This window comes from Periplaneta americana, chromosome 2 (genome assembly GCF_040183065.1).
Source record: "Periplaneta americana isolate PAMFEO1 chromosome 2, P.americana_PAMFEO1_priV1, whole genome shotgun sequence".
Taxonomy (NCBI): Eukaryota; Metazoa; Arthropoda; class Insecta; order Blattodea; family Blattidae; genus Periplaneta; species Periplaneta americana.
In genome coordinates this window covers 195,691,106-195,710,098 of record NC_091118.1, presented here as the reverse complement: position 1 = coordinate 195,710,098, position 18,993 = coordinate 195,691,106, and the positions used below count along the sequence as shown (strand labels likewise).

At 34.4% G+C, this 18,993-nt stretch overlaps 1 protein-coding gene across 5 annotated transcripts in view; it reads left to right on the top strand.

Annotated features, from left to right (window-relative positions):
- LOC138694994 (inositol 1,4,5-triphosphate receptor associated 1-like) overlaps positions 1–18,993 on the top strand; it is a 383,890-nt gene that overhangs the window by 289,340 nt on the left and 75,557 nt on the right. For all 5 annotated transcript variants that reach the window (XR_011331033.1, XM_069819250.1, XM_069819251.1 and 2 more), the window contains one exon: positions 1,190–1,395. Coding sequence is in view for 4 of the 5 variants with exons in the window: in XM_069819250.1 (XP_069675351.1) it covers positions 1,190–1,395 (206 nt within the window). In the remaining variant the exon portion in view is untranslated. The remainder of the gene's footprint in view (positions 1–1,189; positions 1,396–18,993) is intronic.

The following is an 18,993-nucleotide window of genomic DNA, read 5'->3' as shown; positions in this document are numbered from 1 at the left end:
GTCAGATGTGCTAGACTAGTGGCTAGGTATGCTAGTCTAGTGTTTGGATATGCTAGACTCGTGGCCAAATATGCTGGTATATAAGTCAGATATGCTAGTCTAGCGGTCAGATATGCTAGTCTAGCGGTCAGATATGCTAGTCTAGCGGTCAGATATGCTAGTATAGTGGTCAGATATGCTAGTCTAGTGTTCGGATATGCTAGTCTAGTGTTCAGATATGCTAGTCTAGTGTTCAGATATGCTAGTCTAGCGGTCAGATATGCTAGTCTAGTGTTCAGATATGCTAGTATAGTGGTCAGATATGCTAGTCTAGTGTTCGGATATGCTAGTCTAGTGTTCAGATATGCTAGTCTAGCGGTCAGATATGCTAGTCTAGCGGTCAGATATGCTAGTCTAGCGGTCAGATATGCTAGTCTAGTGGTCATATATGCTAGTCTAGTGTTCGGATATGCTAGTCTAGTGTTCGGATATGCTAGTCTAGTGTTCAGATATGGTAGTCTAGAGGTCAGATATGCTAGTCTAGTGTTCAGATATGGTAGTCTAGTGGTCATATATGCTAGTCTAGTGTTCAGATATGCTAGTCTAGTGTTCGGATATGCTAGTCTAGTGTCCGGATATGGTAGTCTAGAGGTCAGATATGCTAGTCTAGCGGTCAGATATGCTAGTATAGCTGCCAGATATGCTAGTATAGTGGTCAGATATGGTAGTGTAGTTTTCGGATGTGCTAGTCTAGTGGTCGGATATGGTAGTCTAGCTATCAGATATGCTAGGATAATAGATATGTTAGGGTAATGGCCAAATATGTTACTGTAGTGATCAAATACACAGCCTAGTGGTCAGTTAAGCTCTACTAGTAGTCGTACTGACTTTCATTTCATTGGTGAGGATCTCTGTACATCGATATAGAATACCTCTGAGCTAGAAAAATGTATAATAGAAGAAATTTCCAGTCGTTTACTTGCTTGTATCAGAGTACTACACCATAATATAATATCTCATCCGTATATTAACTGAAAGACGCCAGAGAAGAGACAAACACACGCATTCTCCTGAGGAAGAAGAAAGCATACTGTCCGTTATCGGATTGTAGTACCCAGTGTCATGTTAGAGCGCATGCGCGCACTGGACTCGTATCTTAATTTTATATAATAGAGTGATAATGCGGGCCGATGGTTGTTATCTGGTGCAGGAGCAGGAGTCCGCCACGTCCATGCGACGCTGCTACTCCGAGTCGCAGGTGCAGGGCGTGGAGGGCAGCTGCAGCAGCGTCAGCAGCGAGGCGTCGTCCAGCAGCGGTCTGGCGCCGGGCACCCCTGAAGTCTTCCCCAGTCTGCCGGACGTCGTGCTCCAGGAACTGGGGCTCACCACTGCGCCTGCGCCAGCCAGCACACCCAGGTTGGAAAAAGTCCTTCATTTTACTCGCTTATAAGAAATATTAAGGGAATTTACTGCGGGCGGTGCTACATAAAATCGACTACTTCTTCACGTAAATATTCGTTTCCAGTATTATAGTCCGGGTCAGCTTCCTTCATATCCTAAGGATGAAACCTAACCATTTTTCCCCCATTACTACATATGCTAGTGCAGGGATGTAGAACAGCGCTCTCGAGTTGTGAACTGCAGAGCCTTCACTCCTCGCTTACCGTGCAACGGTTGAACACTGGTAGCAGGCAGACCGGGCAAATGAACATAAACAAAAGCGAAACTGCGGCGGCTGGTACTTTGATGAATTCTATACATCTCACCAATTGATTAGGAACTCAGTTTAGATTTGCACTTGATGAACTTTGATAAACAAAGAATGTAGCGTACATGAGGATGAATTATGATGATGATGATGATGATGATGATGATGATGATGATGATGATGATGATGATAATAATAATAATAAAGTTTTATCTACTGAGTCATCCCATGAATGTTGTTCGTTAGTGACGGAAATAAATCATAATAATAATGTTTTTAATATTATGTTTAAAATATCAACTTTGTATGTCTGTGTTGTAGCAGTGCAACTTCAAGTTCAAAAACGTAAACTGTTTTGATGTATACAATTAATTATTTTTAGTGTGACTTGGAATTTGTTCATTGTTTTTGGTACAGATTCAAAAATATTTCCTCCTCGAGTTCGATCCTTTAGTGAAATGACATCTACAAGATCTCTATGACCATTGAAATCTGAATCGACTCTCCTTATGAATCTACTGTACTGTAGCTAGCTGCGCCGTATTTTTCCAGTCGGTACTTTCATCAAGGGCTATAGTGAGTAATAAGTGAAAGTTTTCATTCTTGCTATCAGTTGTTCCTCCAAGTTATTTCCCATTTATGACACGCGCTCTGTAACAATATTACGAGACAAACATATAGATTTAAAATCATTGACGTATTCCGGACATATCCCTTTTGCAACAGCTATGAGACAGCCTTTCACAAATTCTCCGTCAGTAAATAGCTTTGAAGGCTTTGCAATAATTTCACAAATTTTGTAGCTAGCACGAACCAAGCTTATTCTACTAACACCCGATGATGATGGAAGGTTTTCTTAATTCAGTATTAATCGTTTCACAGTTTGAGAGCGCTGTTCGACATCCCTGTGCTAGTGGATTGTGGTGATTTCCTAGTTTGCAGGTTGAATTTTCTTCTGCCAACTTCGTTTCGAATTTCGATACTGACAAATACTACAAATGGTAGTGATTTTGAAACTGGTATGTTGGCAGCTGAGACAAATATCGACAATATTTGTCGGTACTGGTGTTCCATGAAAATAAAATTGTACTAGATTTCTGAGCAGGTTACTGGAAGCTAGTGAAATTTGAACATACTAATAATTAATTAATATCAGTATTAATATTAATACATAATACTTATTTTATGTCTTGGGTTGTGATTATAATTCAAAACTATAATCAGGTAAGTTTTCGGAGTTAGCACTAATAATTTCATGTGGTCAAACAAAATACATTTTTAGGTTAGGTTTCGTGAGTCAATTGTTTAGTCAAACCAATGAATTTTATATTGCCAGACAAAATACTTGACATGTTGATCCCTTTCTCGTATCGTTTGCCTACGAAAATATGTTACAAATTATTGAATTATTTAGAATAACCTTTCAACATAAAGTACTGTAAGTAAATAAGTCATTTAGTACGTAGGATCGTGTGATATCTGGTAACAGTTGGCAACACTGACAAGACGGCAATATTTGCTGTTTAGGAACTGTTCTTATGTGACCCTCACTATACTACCACGGAGAAAGTACAGGGTCACTCTATGTCAACTGGTCTTGTATCTAAAAAAAAAAAAAATGTTTTGCATAAAACGTATATTTCTGTATGTTAAAATACGCAACATAGTCCGGGAGACGTGGATATATAGCATTTTAAAAACCAACATTTTACCATAAACAGTGAAGTTAAACTTTGTTAATTGATTGATTGATAATTTCAATCGTGGTTTTGTTTGCTATGATGGCTATAGTGGGAGTTCATAGAACTGGTCAAAGAAGAAAGATCCATGGAGAAAGCTTCTGTCGTAGTTAAAAAAGTGAAACATCCAAGAGTTATAGCACAGTCCAGTATATACAGTCACGAAGCTCAATACGTAGTAAATATACACCCATAGATAGTTGCTAACCACTAGGATCGCTACTATCGCCTCATTACAGAGAATGCGAAATAGTACCTGCACAGTCTATTGTTCCTAGCACCCTCAAAACTCAAGCTTCGTGACTGTATATACTAGACTGTAGTTATAGCTTAAATAAGCGTGGACAATTTTGTTTTTGTTTGGAAATGATTAATTTTCACAGTAAAATCAAGCAGTAAAACTTTGTGAATACATTATTGTTTAATTAGTTGTATTTCATATGCTTGGTGAAAATAATAATAAAATACTTGAACTTTCATATTTTAACTGTTTTGTCACACCCATAACATGTTATAAATATTCCGTATGTCCTTGGTCAAACGCAAATCCAAGTTTGAAAAAGAAAATCTTCTTCTAAAGATCTTACAGATACAGAAAAAAAATCCTATTCTTTCAGAACTTATCAATTAGCAGAGTTATTGAATGAACTACATGAATGCACAATATCAATGGGAAATTTTGTCCCCCTTCTTCTTTTCTTAGGTGAAAGATATGGATTTCATAATAATTATCAATAACTAGGTACATGGAGGTACTGTATATACCATAGCTATTTTAACTGCTTACAAAATAAGAAATTGACATAATCATGAGTCCTTTAGTCAATAATTAATATTTCTCATACCCGCAACAACAGTAGTTTTCGACGAGTCTTCTGTATACTGTTCAGCGATTTCTCCTGAACTGTTGAAGAAATTCGTTCATATTTAATATTTTTTATTTTATTTTGTTGGGTTATTTTACGACGCTGTATCAACGTCTAGGTTATTTAGCGTCTGAATGAAATGAAGGTGATAATGCCGGTGAAATGAGTCCGGGGTCCAGCACCGAAAGTTACCCAGCATTTGCTCGTATTAGGTTGAGGAAAAACCCCGGAAAAAACTTCAACTAGGTAACTTGCCCCGATCGGGATTCGAACCCGGGTCACCTGGTTTCGCGGCCAGACGCGCTGACCGTTACTCCACAGGTGTGGACCATATTTAATATCTGGGAATCAATTTAACCCGGAAAGGTGCGCATAAAGTACAATAATTTTTCCAAAATATTCATGAGTTTTATTTTAAATTTAAAGACAATTTATGCAGAATCAAAGCCAGTGAATTTAAATTTTTTTTCATTAATTTTAATAATTGTGACTAATGAATGGTATAGCTCGTATCAAGTAAATTATCACACGTAATGTCACCATATGTTTTTGTTTTACTGATAAATATACGGCCAATTTTAATTGCGAGTAAATTTGTCTACAGTGATCTTACTAGAGGTTTTGATTTCTCTAGAGAAAATCAAAACTCGAGTGGAATTTAATTGACTATTACACGATTATAAGAAAGTAGTATATAAAGATTAGACGAAATAAAGTAGGCTAGTCCAATACAATAAAATATTAATTGACTTACTAAAATACTAAACTATCTTGAAAATGTATTATTGTACCATCTCATCATTACAAATATCCCGCTAGATGGCAGTAGTGTGGTAAGCTGTTCTCTTGTTATCAGTTCTGCCAATATACAATCTTCATTGAACTCTATGAACGATTAGTAGTCTAGAAGGCTTTGTTGATTCAGTTTCATTTTTATTAAAACAGTTCCATTCCACTTAAATTATCTATATATATATATATATATATATATATTGTATTAAACAATCTCTGACACGTGACTATCCATAATCTTATACAGCAGAAGCTATAACATAACGTAAATAATACAAACGAGATAAATGATAGAAAAGTTTTAATTAAGGATGATGAAATAAACATGAATCATTTTAAAAGGTACATTTATTCAAAATACAATGTTGGCAAACAAAGAAACAAATGCTAGGGAAGTAATAAAAATAAGCAAATGCTAGGGAGGTGATAGAAACAAATGCTAGGGAGGTAATAAAAATTGTAGGATAAGCAGTCGTGATTGTTTGAAACACGTTGTTCCGTACCTTTTTATTAGTCAAAAGTAGTATGACCTGATATATTTTAGCTATCTTAAATTGTTTTAGATGACTAAAACTATATTTTGGTGCCTATTTTGATAATTTTGAAGCGTATTTAGATGCTTAAAAGTTGGTTTTTAAGATCCTAAAAATCCGACGTCTAGTCACAGTCTAGTATATACAGACAATACGTAGTAAATATGCATCCATAGATAGTTGTTAACCACTATGATCGCTACTATCGCCTCATCACAGACAATGAGAAATAGTACCGGCACAACCTATTGTTCCTAGTACCCTCATAAACTCAAGCTTCGTGACTGTATATATTAGGCTGTGGTCTATTTGTGATATCATTGATTGGCATGGCCTACTATATTCTTAAAGAAAGAGAGGATATATCTATTTAATAATATTATTACAGCCATCGAGTATTAACTATCGCTACTAACTACAGCTGATTGAAAAAAAAAGCTGATTAAAAAAAAAACAAAGGAATGAACAATGAAAGTATTGATTTTTATTCTGAACACAATGACATTAATGCATAAATATTGCAGAAGAACGTTCCTCCATTGTGAAAATATTAATTTTATGTATAATCAGCCAGTGGCCTTCTAAATTGTATATGTGGGAAGAAGTAATTGTCAAACGATGGAGATAAAACAAAGTCGTTGATTTGAAACGATGATAATGCAGTGATAAATGAGTCTGTTTGGTTGAAGTAAACGGAGTCTTACATTCCATTGGTGAGTAGGCACATGATTGAAGTCAGAATTGTTAATGTACATATTCGCAAATTCTGTAACCTTCAGCACAGAAAATAATCACACTGCGATATGCAAGTAACAAAATGGTCGCTCCTTCGTGAAGGATAAGCCGCCACTAATTATACGTGGTTGAATATCCACATAAAGAGTTACTTGTACAATTATCTCTGTAAAGACCTTCATAGTAGACCTGCTAATGATTATTTGATGAGAAAGAAATGCACTTAGAATCTCATTACGATCACTAATATCTTTTAATTTTCACATTGCTTCTTAAAACTGGTTTTCGTAAATAGAACCGTAGTAATAAAAATTAATACAATATAGTGATGGATTTGTTATGAGAAATCAGTCTAAATTAATACCGTTCATCCAATTAAAGTAAACAGTGTAGTTTATAAATGAAATCCAATATCTAACTTTTTGGGATTCCAGATAATGCCTTTTGTGTGAATTCCAAAAGAGAATAAATAGTCTGTCTTCTTATTTGTGTCTATTAATTGTTTCATTCATCACACCTGTGTTCGGACAGTTGACTAAACAAAATGTATGACTTTCTGATAATACGTTGAAGGAGTCTTTTGACGTGTTTTTTTTTTTTTCGAGATAATCGTGGCGTAATCAGAATATTGTCAAGAAAGGGATCATTATTAAAATCGTTTACAATTTACACTATCGGTATTCTAAATTTTGTGTATTATTATTATTATTATTATTATTATTATTATTATTATTATTATTATTATTATTATAATAAATAGGCTTAAGGACCTTACTAATAGACGGTAATTATACACAGTATTTAAAGAGTGTAAATGATATGTTGTTATTGAAGTGTTGTATCAGTGAAGAATTATGTTGTGTCAGTGAAGTGTGTTGTATCAGTGAAGAAGTATGTCGTGTCAGTGAAGTGTGCTGTGTAAGTGAAACGTGTTCCTGTCAGTGAAGCTTTACAGTTTATAATGACAGTGCAAAGTATTTGAACAGTGAAATGTTTTTGAAGTGTTAGTGAAATCAGGATAGAATCAGTGAAATGTGTCATAGTTCCATTGCAGTGAGTGAGTTGACAGCGAAATGAGTGTAATTTGAAAGGTACTTGTGCAGATATGAACATATCATACTCGTGGGTTTTAGTTCGATCCTAGTTTTAAGATACAAATTAGATTTATTTCAAATGTTATTTTAAGTGATCGTTTCATTTAATTTAGTATATTCCCTGTTGTTGTTGTTGTTGTTATTATTATTAATTATTGTTAGTATTAATTATTAGTATTATTATTAATTGTATTTTAATTAATAAGTTTATTACTATCATTATGGGGTGTAATTAGTTACCACTGCCACCGGGTATATACCCACTGCAGTGTGAATAAATACATACATACATTAAGGTCTGGGGTTCGATCCCAAGTGGTGACAGGTTTTTTTTTCTCGTTGCCTAACTTTCAGAACGGCCCCGAGGTTTACTCAGCCTCCTATAAAATTGAGTACCGGGTCTTTCCCGGGGGTAAAAGGCGACCAGAGCGTGGTGTCGACTACACCACCTCATTCTAGTGCCGAGGTCATGGAAAGCATGGGGCTCTACCTCCATGCCCCCCCAAGTGCCTTCATGGCATGTTACTGGGATACCTTTACCTTTATTATTATTATTATTATTATTATTATTATTATTATTATTATTATTAATGCTTTATTTATTAATATTATTATATATTACATTTAAAATATGAACTGTCAAATGCACGAAACGTTAAACGAACGTTTCACAATAAAGTCAGAACTCAAAACTAAAATGAGTTTAAAATCGACAACTCACAATATTTAACACCTGCATAGCAGAACTGTCAAAACAACCTCTTCACCATGTTTCACAAGTTAAATTTCATTTTGTGTCGGTTTCATTTTATTACAAGGTCGGTACTAGGCGGTATGTCTCTCTATAGTAAAGATAACATTGTTATAATTCGAACATACCGCAGCCCCAAGCACGGGGATTATATTGAAGGTGGGGTGGAAGGACTATGTCTTATGTCGATGTAGATTTTGTTACTCTGACAATGAAAAGTTAGAGAAAGGAAATTGATTATGGATAAAAAAAAAACATTCAAATCTAAATGTATATTTTCTTTTAAGTTCAAGGGGGGTTCAAACTTGGTAACCCCCTCTTGCGTACGCCCCTGGAGACATTATTGATGGGGAAAAAACACATTTTAGTGTAACACAAAGTTAAATCTGTCTTCGCGAGATTCTGCCCAACCAACCAACCAACATCATGTTTCATTGAAGTTTTGTTTCCATGGAGATCAATCAATACATTCTTTGACTCCTACTTCATTTTCTTCATTGATGTTTATATGGCTTCCTCTTCAATTTGACGTTCAGTTCATGCCCATGTCGATGTCAGAGAGCTCTGGTCGATGCTTACACGTGCTGCCATCTTTCGAGTACTACATAATCTACTTGCAAGTGAATAAGCTACGAGGAATGCCCTACCCATATAATTATTATACAACAGTAACACAAAGAACACAAAACATTAAGACAAAGCTATATTTACGAAATTATCGAGATCTGTGATCTCCCATTTTTTTTTATTCTCCCATTAAACGTAGTATCAAAAGAAAGTATTCGTATTTTGATGTTGTGAAAGTCTATTTACATATTTTCAAGGATATACACGTTTAAAACATCTCTGATAACGAGACAGTGGTTTTGGCTTGCCGTTATCTGTTTACAACTTTATAAGCTTATAGAAATTTATCCACATATTTTCCAGAAATAATCATAAAATCTCTGTCTGCCGTTCTTTCACCTGCTGTCTACCTCCGGGGTTAGGAGTGGGGGAATTCTGCTAGGTGCAACGTCGCGCTCTGCCCTGTAACTTCCATGTGCATCAGTAAAGCGTCAGAAGTCGGTTCTTCCACTGCAGTAAGGCCCGATTATATAAAACTCCCTGACTAAAGATCAACTTTGATCGAAGATCGAAAAGTGAACAGAGTTCAGACACTTCTTCTATTGTATAAAACTTTTCTGCGATCAAATTACCTTGGTTCAAATGCAATCTAAGTTCACGTGAAAAGGATTTGGCAACATCGCATAAACAGGTGAAATACGTGATGCGCGGACCATGTTATACAGGTTTGTTCAATGTTGCCAATCTAGCGACTTTAACTCTTTTTCAACAACAATTTCTTTTAACTTTTATATTGCTTAAATAGGGATTTTAGCACCCCATAGTGACAAAATTTAATCTTTCTTTGTTGATAATGAGAAATCTAGCGACTTTACAACTACCTTTTGGCGACTTTCCGTATTACACTCTGTTGGAGACACTGGTTTTTTTGTGCAATGTAAATGGCGGACAATAAGAAGAAGGTTGACTGTTCTCCAAGTTGTTATCATGTTATGGTGTTTGATACTGCTAAACATAATAAAGCTTTATAAAACGACAATTTTCGTTTAGTAATACAGTTAATTGAACATTTATGAATGTACCTATCATATCCATTAATAATTACTGGTTGTTATAAACATAATATAATTATAGGTTATGTTATTTGATATTGCTGAACACGATAGAGCCTTATAAAATATAAGAATGTTTGTGTATTAAGGCAAGAAATTGAAAGAAATATATATAAATGTACCTAACATATCTATTAATATTAATAATAATGGATATTTTATTTGCACAATCTGTCACTCGTATATTTCAAACAGAAAAGAAATAACTGAACTTGGATCATCTAACTTAATCGGAGAAATTTCTTCAGTCAAAGTTGACTTTAGTTTGAGAAAATTAATCTCAGATTAGACTTTATACAACACAAAATTCCAAGTTCAGCTGAAACAAGGATCAATTTAACCTCTGATCTAAGATTAAATGGTTTATACAATCGGCCCTAAGTGTAGTACAAGACAAAGGAGTCGAGAGATAAACACCCAGTCCTGTGCAATGGAGATGAATCTCCGCCCTCCCGGAAATCGAACCACAGGCCATTTGTTATCTACAGAGACAGCGGTGAACAGCGTTATCAGTATTATCATATAATCGGCATAGTCAATATCATGACACACACGATGATTTAGACAGCAATGTCAGCTACTAGATTACTATGATACTGGTACAGGGAATGCTCTCCTTAGAAATTCCAAGAATGAGGCAGGACTCTGCGCAAAAGTCCGAAAAAAAACTTTAATTGCTATCCATCTTGAATCCTGCGTACACTACTTTTAACACTTAAATATAAATGATTGATTAAATGGCAAACTTACTAGTGTTAATTAATTATACAGGGACATCATTTTATTTTTACTAACATTTTTAATATTAACCTAGCTATACCTTTAGAGAACCGGAAAACCCGTTCGCTACGCCATTCCACAACTGGAGTTCGATGATACTGGCGTAAAACACAAACACATCACTTTACTAGGTATAGGAGGGAAGAAAAGTACTTCATCCATTTACGTAAACTAGGAAATATCGCGATTTTGAGTTCGATAATTTTCATTAGGATTTTTATTTAATCAAAATGCAGTACTGTATTAAGAATGAGTGTTTTTACTCACGAACTGAGCTATCCATTATGTAGTGTATATATTATACTGTCTACAGCACATTAGCGTACAATATAGAGAATAATGAAGTTCAATTGAAAAATAATCATAAAATGGATATTAAACACATTTTTGAAGATGGTAGCCATTCATTTCGATAGCCTACAGGCTTCAGTTCTTTTGTGCATATTATCGCACTATAAACTATTGCATCTAATTCCAATTACCAGTTTCGTCCTTCGTACTAGTAACTCATGTTGAAATAATTCTGTACCTACTCTATAAAAGAGTACCTTATGTAATGTAAATTCAATCTTCACTTCTGCCCGACCCGCATAGATAAAATTACTCGGACATGCTATCTACTCTCCGTCCAAGTGGTTATGCCGCAGGATCGTAGAAAGGAGGGAAATCACGTGACAGTTAATTACTTAACGAGGCCCTTTTATTTAAGTTATTTTAAACAGTTGTATAATATTACGTAAACGTCCAATTCCTAACAGAAATTAATGTTTTCAGAAAAGAGCTAAGACAGCCCTGCTTTTACAGATGGCCGTGCAGAAGCAGGTGGGGGAAATCGGGATGTGACGTAGGCAAATGGACAGTACCTGTGCGAAAATATGATTCAATATTAAAAGTTCTTTCGTCACTGGAAAACGCGAACATATTTCTGGAACGTACTATACTCAGTAGCTCAGTGCTGTTTACTATAAGCGGTCTTGATTCTGTCTGGAGGACAGTTGAAACTTCATTAGTAGAAGGGGTGGGAGTGAAGTACATTCAAAAACTCAGGTACAATAAAAATTGAAGTAAAAATAAAATGATGTCCCTGTACAAGCGCGTGGCTTACAGCTGTTTCGGTGTACAGTAAACTGTACACCATCACCAGAGCCTACTAGATCTCGGCGTCATCTCGAAATCGTACCCCATAAAACAGGAGCGATGTCGAGATGGCTGTAAGCTACACGTGCTTATATAATTAACACTAGTAAGTTTGCCATTTAATCAATCATTTAATTGCTACATGAAAAAAATTCCTTACATATTTTATAGAAAGTTACATTGTCTGATTTTTTCATTTAATACTCATTGAAATTCAATATGGATGCAAACTAAAGCCCTTACGCACTGCCTTTTTCTTTTACTGCTCTGTTCACCTTTGCAGTGATAATGAGCATGAGCTCAGTCTAGTATGTGGGCTATTCCATATGAAATCGATCAGTAAAAAACCTCGCATTTTTTTATACCCTAATTTTTTCCCTGTTTATACAAGGTGCTGAGGAGAGTGCATTTGCAAAAATATACTATCGAAAGTCAAACGGTTTTCGTATTGTTGAGCGACAAATTTAGCATATTTTATAAAAACAAGCCTCTTTCCGCGCTCAGAACCCTGGAACCATTTACTGCAGAACATTGAACGAGAGCTCATTTTGAAGCTGACATTTAGGCCCAATTGTATAAAACTCCCTGACTAAAGATCAACTTTGATCGAAGATCGAAAAGTAAACCGAGTTCAGACACTTCTTCTATTGTATAAAACTTTTCTGCGATCAAATTACCTTGGTTCAAATGCAATCTAAGTTCACATGAAAAGGATTTGGCAACATCGCATAAACAGGTGAAATACGTGATGCGCGGACCATGTTATACAGGTTTGTTCAGTGTTGCCAATCTAGCAATTTTAACTCTTTTTCAACAACAATTTCTTTTAACTTTTATATTGCTTAAATAGGGATTTAGTGACCTTTTTAGCACCCCATAGTGACACAATTTAATCTTTCTTTGTTGATAATGAGAAATCTAGCGACTTTACAACTACTTTTTCGAGACTTTCCGTATTACACTCTGTTGGAGACACTGTTTTTTTTTTTGCAATGTAAATAATGGCGGACAATAAGAAGAAGGTTGACTGTTCTCCAAGTTTTATCATATTATGGTGTTTGATACTGCTAAACATAATGAAGCTTTATAAAACGACAATTTTCGTTTAGTAATACAGTTAATTAATTGAACATTTATGAATGTACCTATCATATCCATTAATAATTACTGGTTGTTATAAACATAATATAATTATAGGTTATGTTATTTGATATTGCTGAACACGATAGAGCCTTATAAAATATAAGAATATTTGTGTATTAAGGCAAGAAATTGAAAGAAATATATATGTACCTAACATATCTATTAATATTAAAATAATGGATATTTTATTTGCACAATCTGTCACTCGTATATTTCAAACAGAAATAACTGAACTTGGATCATCTAACTTAATCGGAGAAATTTCTTCAGTCAAAGTTGACTTTAGTTTGAGACAAATTAATCTCAGATTAGACTTTATACAACACAAAATTCCAAGTTCAGCTGAAACAAGGATCAATTTAACCTCTGATCTAAGATTAAATGGTTTATACAATCAGGCCTTAGTAGGTTATGATAAGAAGTAATCCTTATTTTTATTGTACACAGAGAGACAGATAATCTGATTTTACTTACTTTTAGGTTTTTTGCCCATTTGTAAAAATGTAAAAAAAAATTGAGAAAAAACCTTGCATTATTAAGAGGGATTCGGCATTGTTTGCTTAGTGTCACGGCAATAAGTTTTGAGGGTATTAAATAAATTATTTTCACACGCCTGGACTTGAAAGGTGCAGTACCACACGCACTGGCCGAGAGATGAAGATAAGCGAGCGTTGGGCGTCATTTTACTCCTGTGTTTATGAAAACCTGTGATAAAGCTAGCCCAGCTATGCGCTACTAGACGAAACATCACGTGTTTATGTCTCCTGGCCTTGCTTGCCTCAGCTAGCTCCCACCTCACAGTCAGCTGGTTAGCTCACGCGCGTACTATTTATTTTCTTTATTTGATATTTTCAATACTTTCTTATCAACGTTACACCAGTAGAAAATACGTGTTTATTTGTACTTTCAACGTGGAATCTAACCATATATTTTAAAAATATTTTTTCGTGGGCAAAGGCGTCTTAATGAAGAAAAATCTAAATTTCTCCATTTCCATAAAAAAGTAAGGAAAACTGTTTACATGTAAATATAAACTTTAACTTTTCAGCATCAAAATAAACCATGATTTTGATCATTGGATGAAAGGGTTTCGGAGCCACAACAGTTTTAATTTTATGAAAATACGATAAATTTAAATATTTTTAATTTAAACACTATGAAGTTCTGATGCCTCAAACTTTCCACAAAGCATTGTATCACAGTTGTCTACGGACAGAAAAAGTTTCATTGTATTTAAAAATTGCAAGGTCAATTTTCTCTATATTTCGGTCGATTTGAGATGGAATAGCCCATATAGCCACGAAGTTTGAGTTGTTGAGGGTACTAGGAACAGTAGACTGTGCCGGTACTATTTAACATTGTCTGTGATGAGGCGATAGTAGCGATCCTAGTGGTTAGCAACTATCTATGGATGCATATTCCCTACGTATTGAGCTTCGTGACTGTATATATACTAGACTATGGTATTAGTTTCAGTGCCATCACTACAACCCGACTTATCATTCTTTTCCCATTTATTGCAGTTCTATATTGACGCTCTCTTTATTAAGGATTTATGTATAATAATCTCATTAGGAGTTTTGGATTTATCTAGAGGAAACTCGAGTGGGGTTTAATTGACTATTACACGGTTAGAAGAAAATATATAAAGATTAGAAGAAATAAAGTACTCTCATACAATAAAATATTGGCTGACTAAAATAATAATAATAATAATAATAATAATAATAATAATAATAATAATAATAATAATAATTCTTTATTTATACTGGCAGAATTAAGGCCATAGGGCCTTCTCTTACACTCTACCAGGTCACAAAGTATAGAAGCAGTAAACATTTAAAAAAAAGTTGAAGAACAGAATACTAACATATTACAAAAAAAAAAATGATAATAGCATAATAAAATTGACACTAAACAACATGAAAATAATTCCACAATAGAAGAAAAAAAGAAAGTAAAATATATTGGAATATAGTTAAAGCAATTCATTTAGTACAAATAGTTAATATGAAAAAGGTAAGGAAGAATATAACAAAATGGAATGTAATAAAATAATAAAAAAAAGAAATACGAAAATTAAATAAAATTCACAATAAAAAGGGTATGATAATAAATTCATCTGGTGATCAAGAGAACAAAAAAAGGGGAAAGGAAGTAAACTAAACAGTCTTGAAAATATCTTACTGTACCATCTCATCATTATATTAATTTTTATTGTAATTTTAATTGTAAACTTAATATTAATTGTAATTTTATTGTTCATATTATAGTTGTAATCCCCTGGTAGAGGGGCAGAGAAGGCCTGACGTCCTTATCTCTACCAGGTTAAATAAATAAATACTAATACTAATAATTACAAATATTCCGCTAGATGGTAGTAGTGTGTTATGATCAGTTGTTCTCTTGTTATCAGTTATACCAACTATACAATCTTCATTGAACTCTATGAGCGATTACTAGCTCACACAACGCACAGTGGACCAGAATCTTAATCTGTCTGGGAAAGATTATACGGTATCTTTCAAAGTCACTGAAGTTGGTGTTTCTACACTGTAAACACAAACCAGATGTCTGCACTTCAGAAATCCGCAACGCAGATAGGGATTCGGGAAGATTAACAACACTAAATACATAGCGGAAGTTGATGAGTGATCGGGAGGTCCGCACCCAGTTGTGAGTTGGAGCGATGCAAGGAAAAATCGTTCTGTATTGTGCTTAAGCAAAATATATATATATATATATATATATATATATATATATATTTTTTTTTTTTTTTTTTTTTTTTAATTCCACGTGCAAAGTCTGCGGATTTGCTGTTTGATTTTTGATTTGGAATTGACGATTTGATTCTTGGTTTGGAATTCGCGGTTTGGTTTTTGATGTGTAACTGATGATATGATTTTTTTTAATCGACGATTTGATTTATGACTTGGAATTAGCGGTTAATTTTTTTTATTTGAAATTGACGGTTTGTGTTTTGGTTTAAATTTGGCGGTTTGGAATTCGCTATTATTATTATTATTATTATTATTATTATTATTATTATTATTATTATTATAAATAGGCTTAAGGACCTTACTAATAGACGGTAATTATACACAGTATTTAAAGGGTGTATGCAACAATTAATTACGGAAAATAATATGAAGCATGCAATATTTCTCATAATATGCAGCTTTGATATAAAATAATGTTACATTAAATACTGTACTATTCAATTAATATTTGTATTTGTGGACGAAATTCCACGCCGCTCCGCTAGATGTCAAGTCCGCGATATTTCGCACTCACATCAATGCTCCTAGTATGGGCTATTCCATATCAAATCGATCAGTAAAAAACCTCGGATTTTTTATATCCTAATTTTTTCCCTATTTATACAAGGTGCTGAGGAGAGTGCATTTGCAAAAATATACTATAGAAAGTCAAACGGTTTTCGTATTATTGAGCGACAAATTTGGTGTATTTTATAAAAACAAGCCTCTTTCAGCGCTCACAACTCTGGAACCATTTACTGCAGAACATTGAACGAGAGCTCATTTTGAAGCTGACATTTGGTAGATTATGATAAGAAGTAATCCTTATTTTTATTGTACACAGAGAGACAGATAATCTGATTTTACTTACATTTAGGCTTTTTGCCCATTTGTAAAAAAATATTGAGAAAAAGCCTTGCATTATTAAGAGGGATTCGGCATTGTTTGCTTAGTGTCACGGCAATAAGTTTCGAGGGTATTAAATAAATTATTTTCACACGCCTGGACTTGAAAGGCGCAACACAGCTCGCACTGGCCGAGAGATGAAGATAAGCGGGCATTGGGCGTCATTTTACTCCTGTGTTTATGAAAACCTGTGATAAAGCTAACCCAGTTATGCGCTACTAGACGAAACATCACGTGTTTATGTCTCCTGGCCTTGCTTGCCTAGGCTAGCTCCCGCCTCACAGCTGGTTAGCTCACGCACGTACTATTTATTTTCTTTATTTGATTTTTCAATACTTTCTTATTAACGTTGCACCAGTAAAAAAATACGTGTTTATTTGTACTTTCAATGCGGAATCTAACCATATATTTTAAAAATATTTTTTCGTGGGCAAAGGTATCTTAATTAAGAAAAATCTTAATTTTTCTATTTCCATAAAAGGTAAGAAAAACTGTTTACATGTCAATATAAACTTTAACCTCTCAGCATCAAAATAAACCATGATTTTGATCATTAGGTGAAAGGGTTTCGGAGCCACAACAGTTTAAAGTTGCTAATTTTATGAAAATATGATAAATTAAAATATTTTTAATTTAAACAGTATGAATTTCTGATGCCTCAAACTTTGCACAAAGCATTGTATCATAGTTGTCTGCGGACAGAAAAAGTTTCATTGTATTTAAAAATTGCAAGGTCAATTTTGTCTATATTTCGGTCGATTTGAGATGGAATAGCCCGTATACAGCTGTCCGGTATTATCAGCGAATAGGGATTATAAAGAATGGACACTTCGCGTCGGTACCTTTGATGTAGCTGGACTGATTTCAATGACCTTCAAGCCAGCTACAGCGTGAGATTCTGCTTTCTCCCTACAGTTGGCGCTGACATCACACCAGCTAGCAGTCGACACAGCGGAAATATAACACATATAATTAATACATCTAGGTGCATTATGTACTCAAATAAAATAAATTGGATCCATAAAATAATAAATCCCGTCATTAACTGTAATGTCTAGACTCTAGAGTTCCTTTATAATGAGAGTTGAGACGTTGACCCCAACAACAATTAAAATATGTAATGATTTGATAACGCTGAAAATGGAAAAACAAAACGAGAAGTAAAACCATATACCTATATTATATTATATACAAATATTAAACGAATTCGATACTTAATTTTATAATGTATTATATTATTTTATAATATAATTTATTATATCTGAAATATAAAATATTATTATTACAACTAGTTTGTCACTGAGAAATAAGGAAAAACTGTTAACTTGAATTTATTTGAAGCAAAGCGTTTCTGGATTATGCAATAAGATAGGCGATGTCTGGATCCTCTGTCTCAACTCTATTCTCAATTATTATCTTAGCGTATGCTCGATTACACTAACCTCTAGCGCTTGAAAGTGGAACTAAACGCTGGCGCACAGAGAAACAAAACACAGGGAATTTCGCTCAGTGTCCATTCTTTGTAATCCCTATTCGCTGGTATTATTATAGTAAGGTATTTGCTATTACCTAGAGCCCTAACATTAAGAGAAAGTGTAGGTTACGTGCCATTTATATTTACTCGTACGACACAGACCACAGTGCATAGACCTCCTTCCGTTAGTGGTGAAAATCAGCGTGTGAAAATATTCCATTGTTTGAATTCAATGACTTTTAATAACGCATCACTCTTGGCCGAAGTAAAATCTGTGAATCGCGGACCTAATAGAAAACACGACTGCTAATGGACTACCAAAGGCGTCATGCAGGAAGGATATTTCCATAGTTACTTTCCTTCGTGTTTAGTACTTCGCGGAATTCGCAAGAAATTTTAAGTTCCAGCGTGGAAGTCATTTTCATCTGTCTTTTGTGTGTTTAAATTTACCGTGTGTGTATGAAATGTTAGTTTATGTTTGTACCCCTCTTTCCTGTCGTCTTTCTTCGCCTGGAGCTCAGGTGATTCTAAGAATTAATGCTGCAAGAAACACTCCTGCTTTCTACTTACGTAACGAGCGTTCTGTTTGCCGAAAATCAGGTCATCTAAATGAAATTAAGATCTCTGCAGTTTTTTTGAACTCTTATTCATGTAAAAAGGAGAATTCATATGTTTAAGCAAGCCAGGGGCTCTAGGTAGGAGTAAAATTTAATAATTGAACATCCACGCCACCTATTGCAGTAAGTAAGAAATCATGTGAACACAAACACATCACACACTTCGATGGACGTTTTTTTTTCTCGCTGTTATTTATACTCGCTTTAACATCTCTTGTCATATCGGGAGACGATGGACGTTATAGTCCTGTATTAAACCCAAAATACGTTACTTACTTACTTACTTACTTACTTACTTACT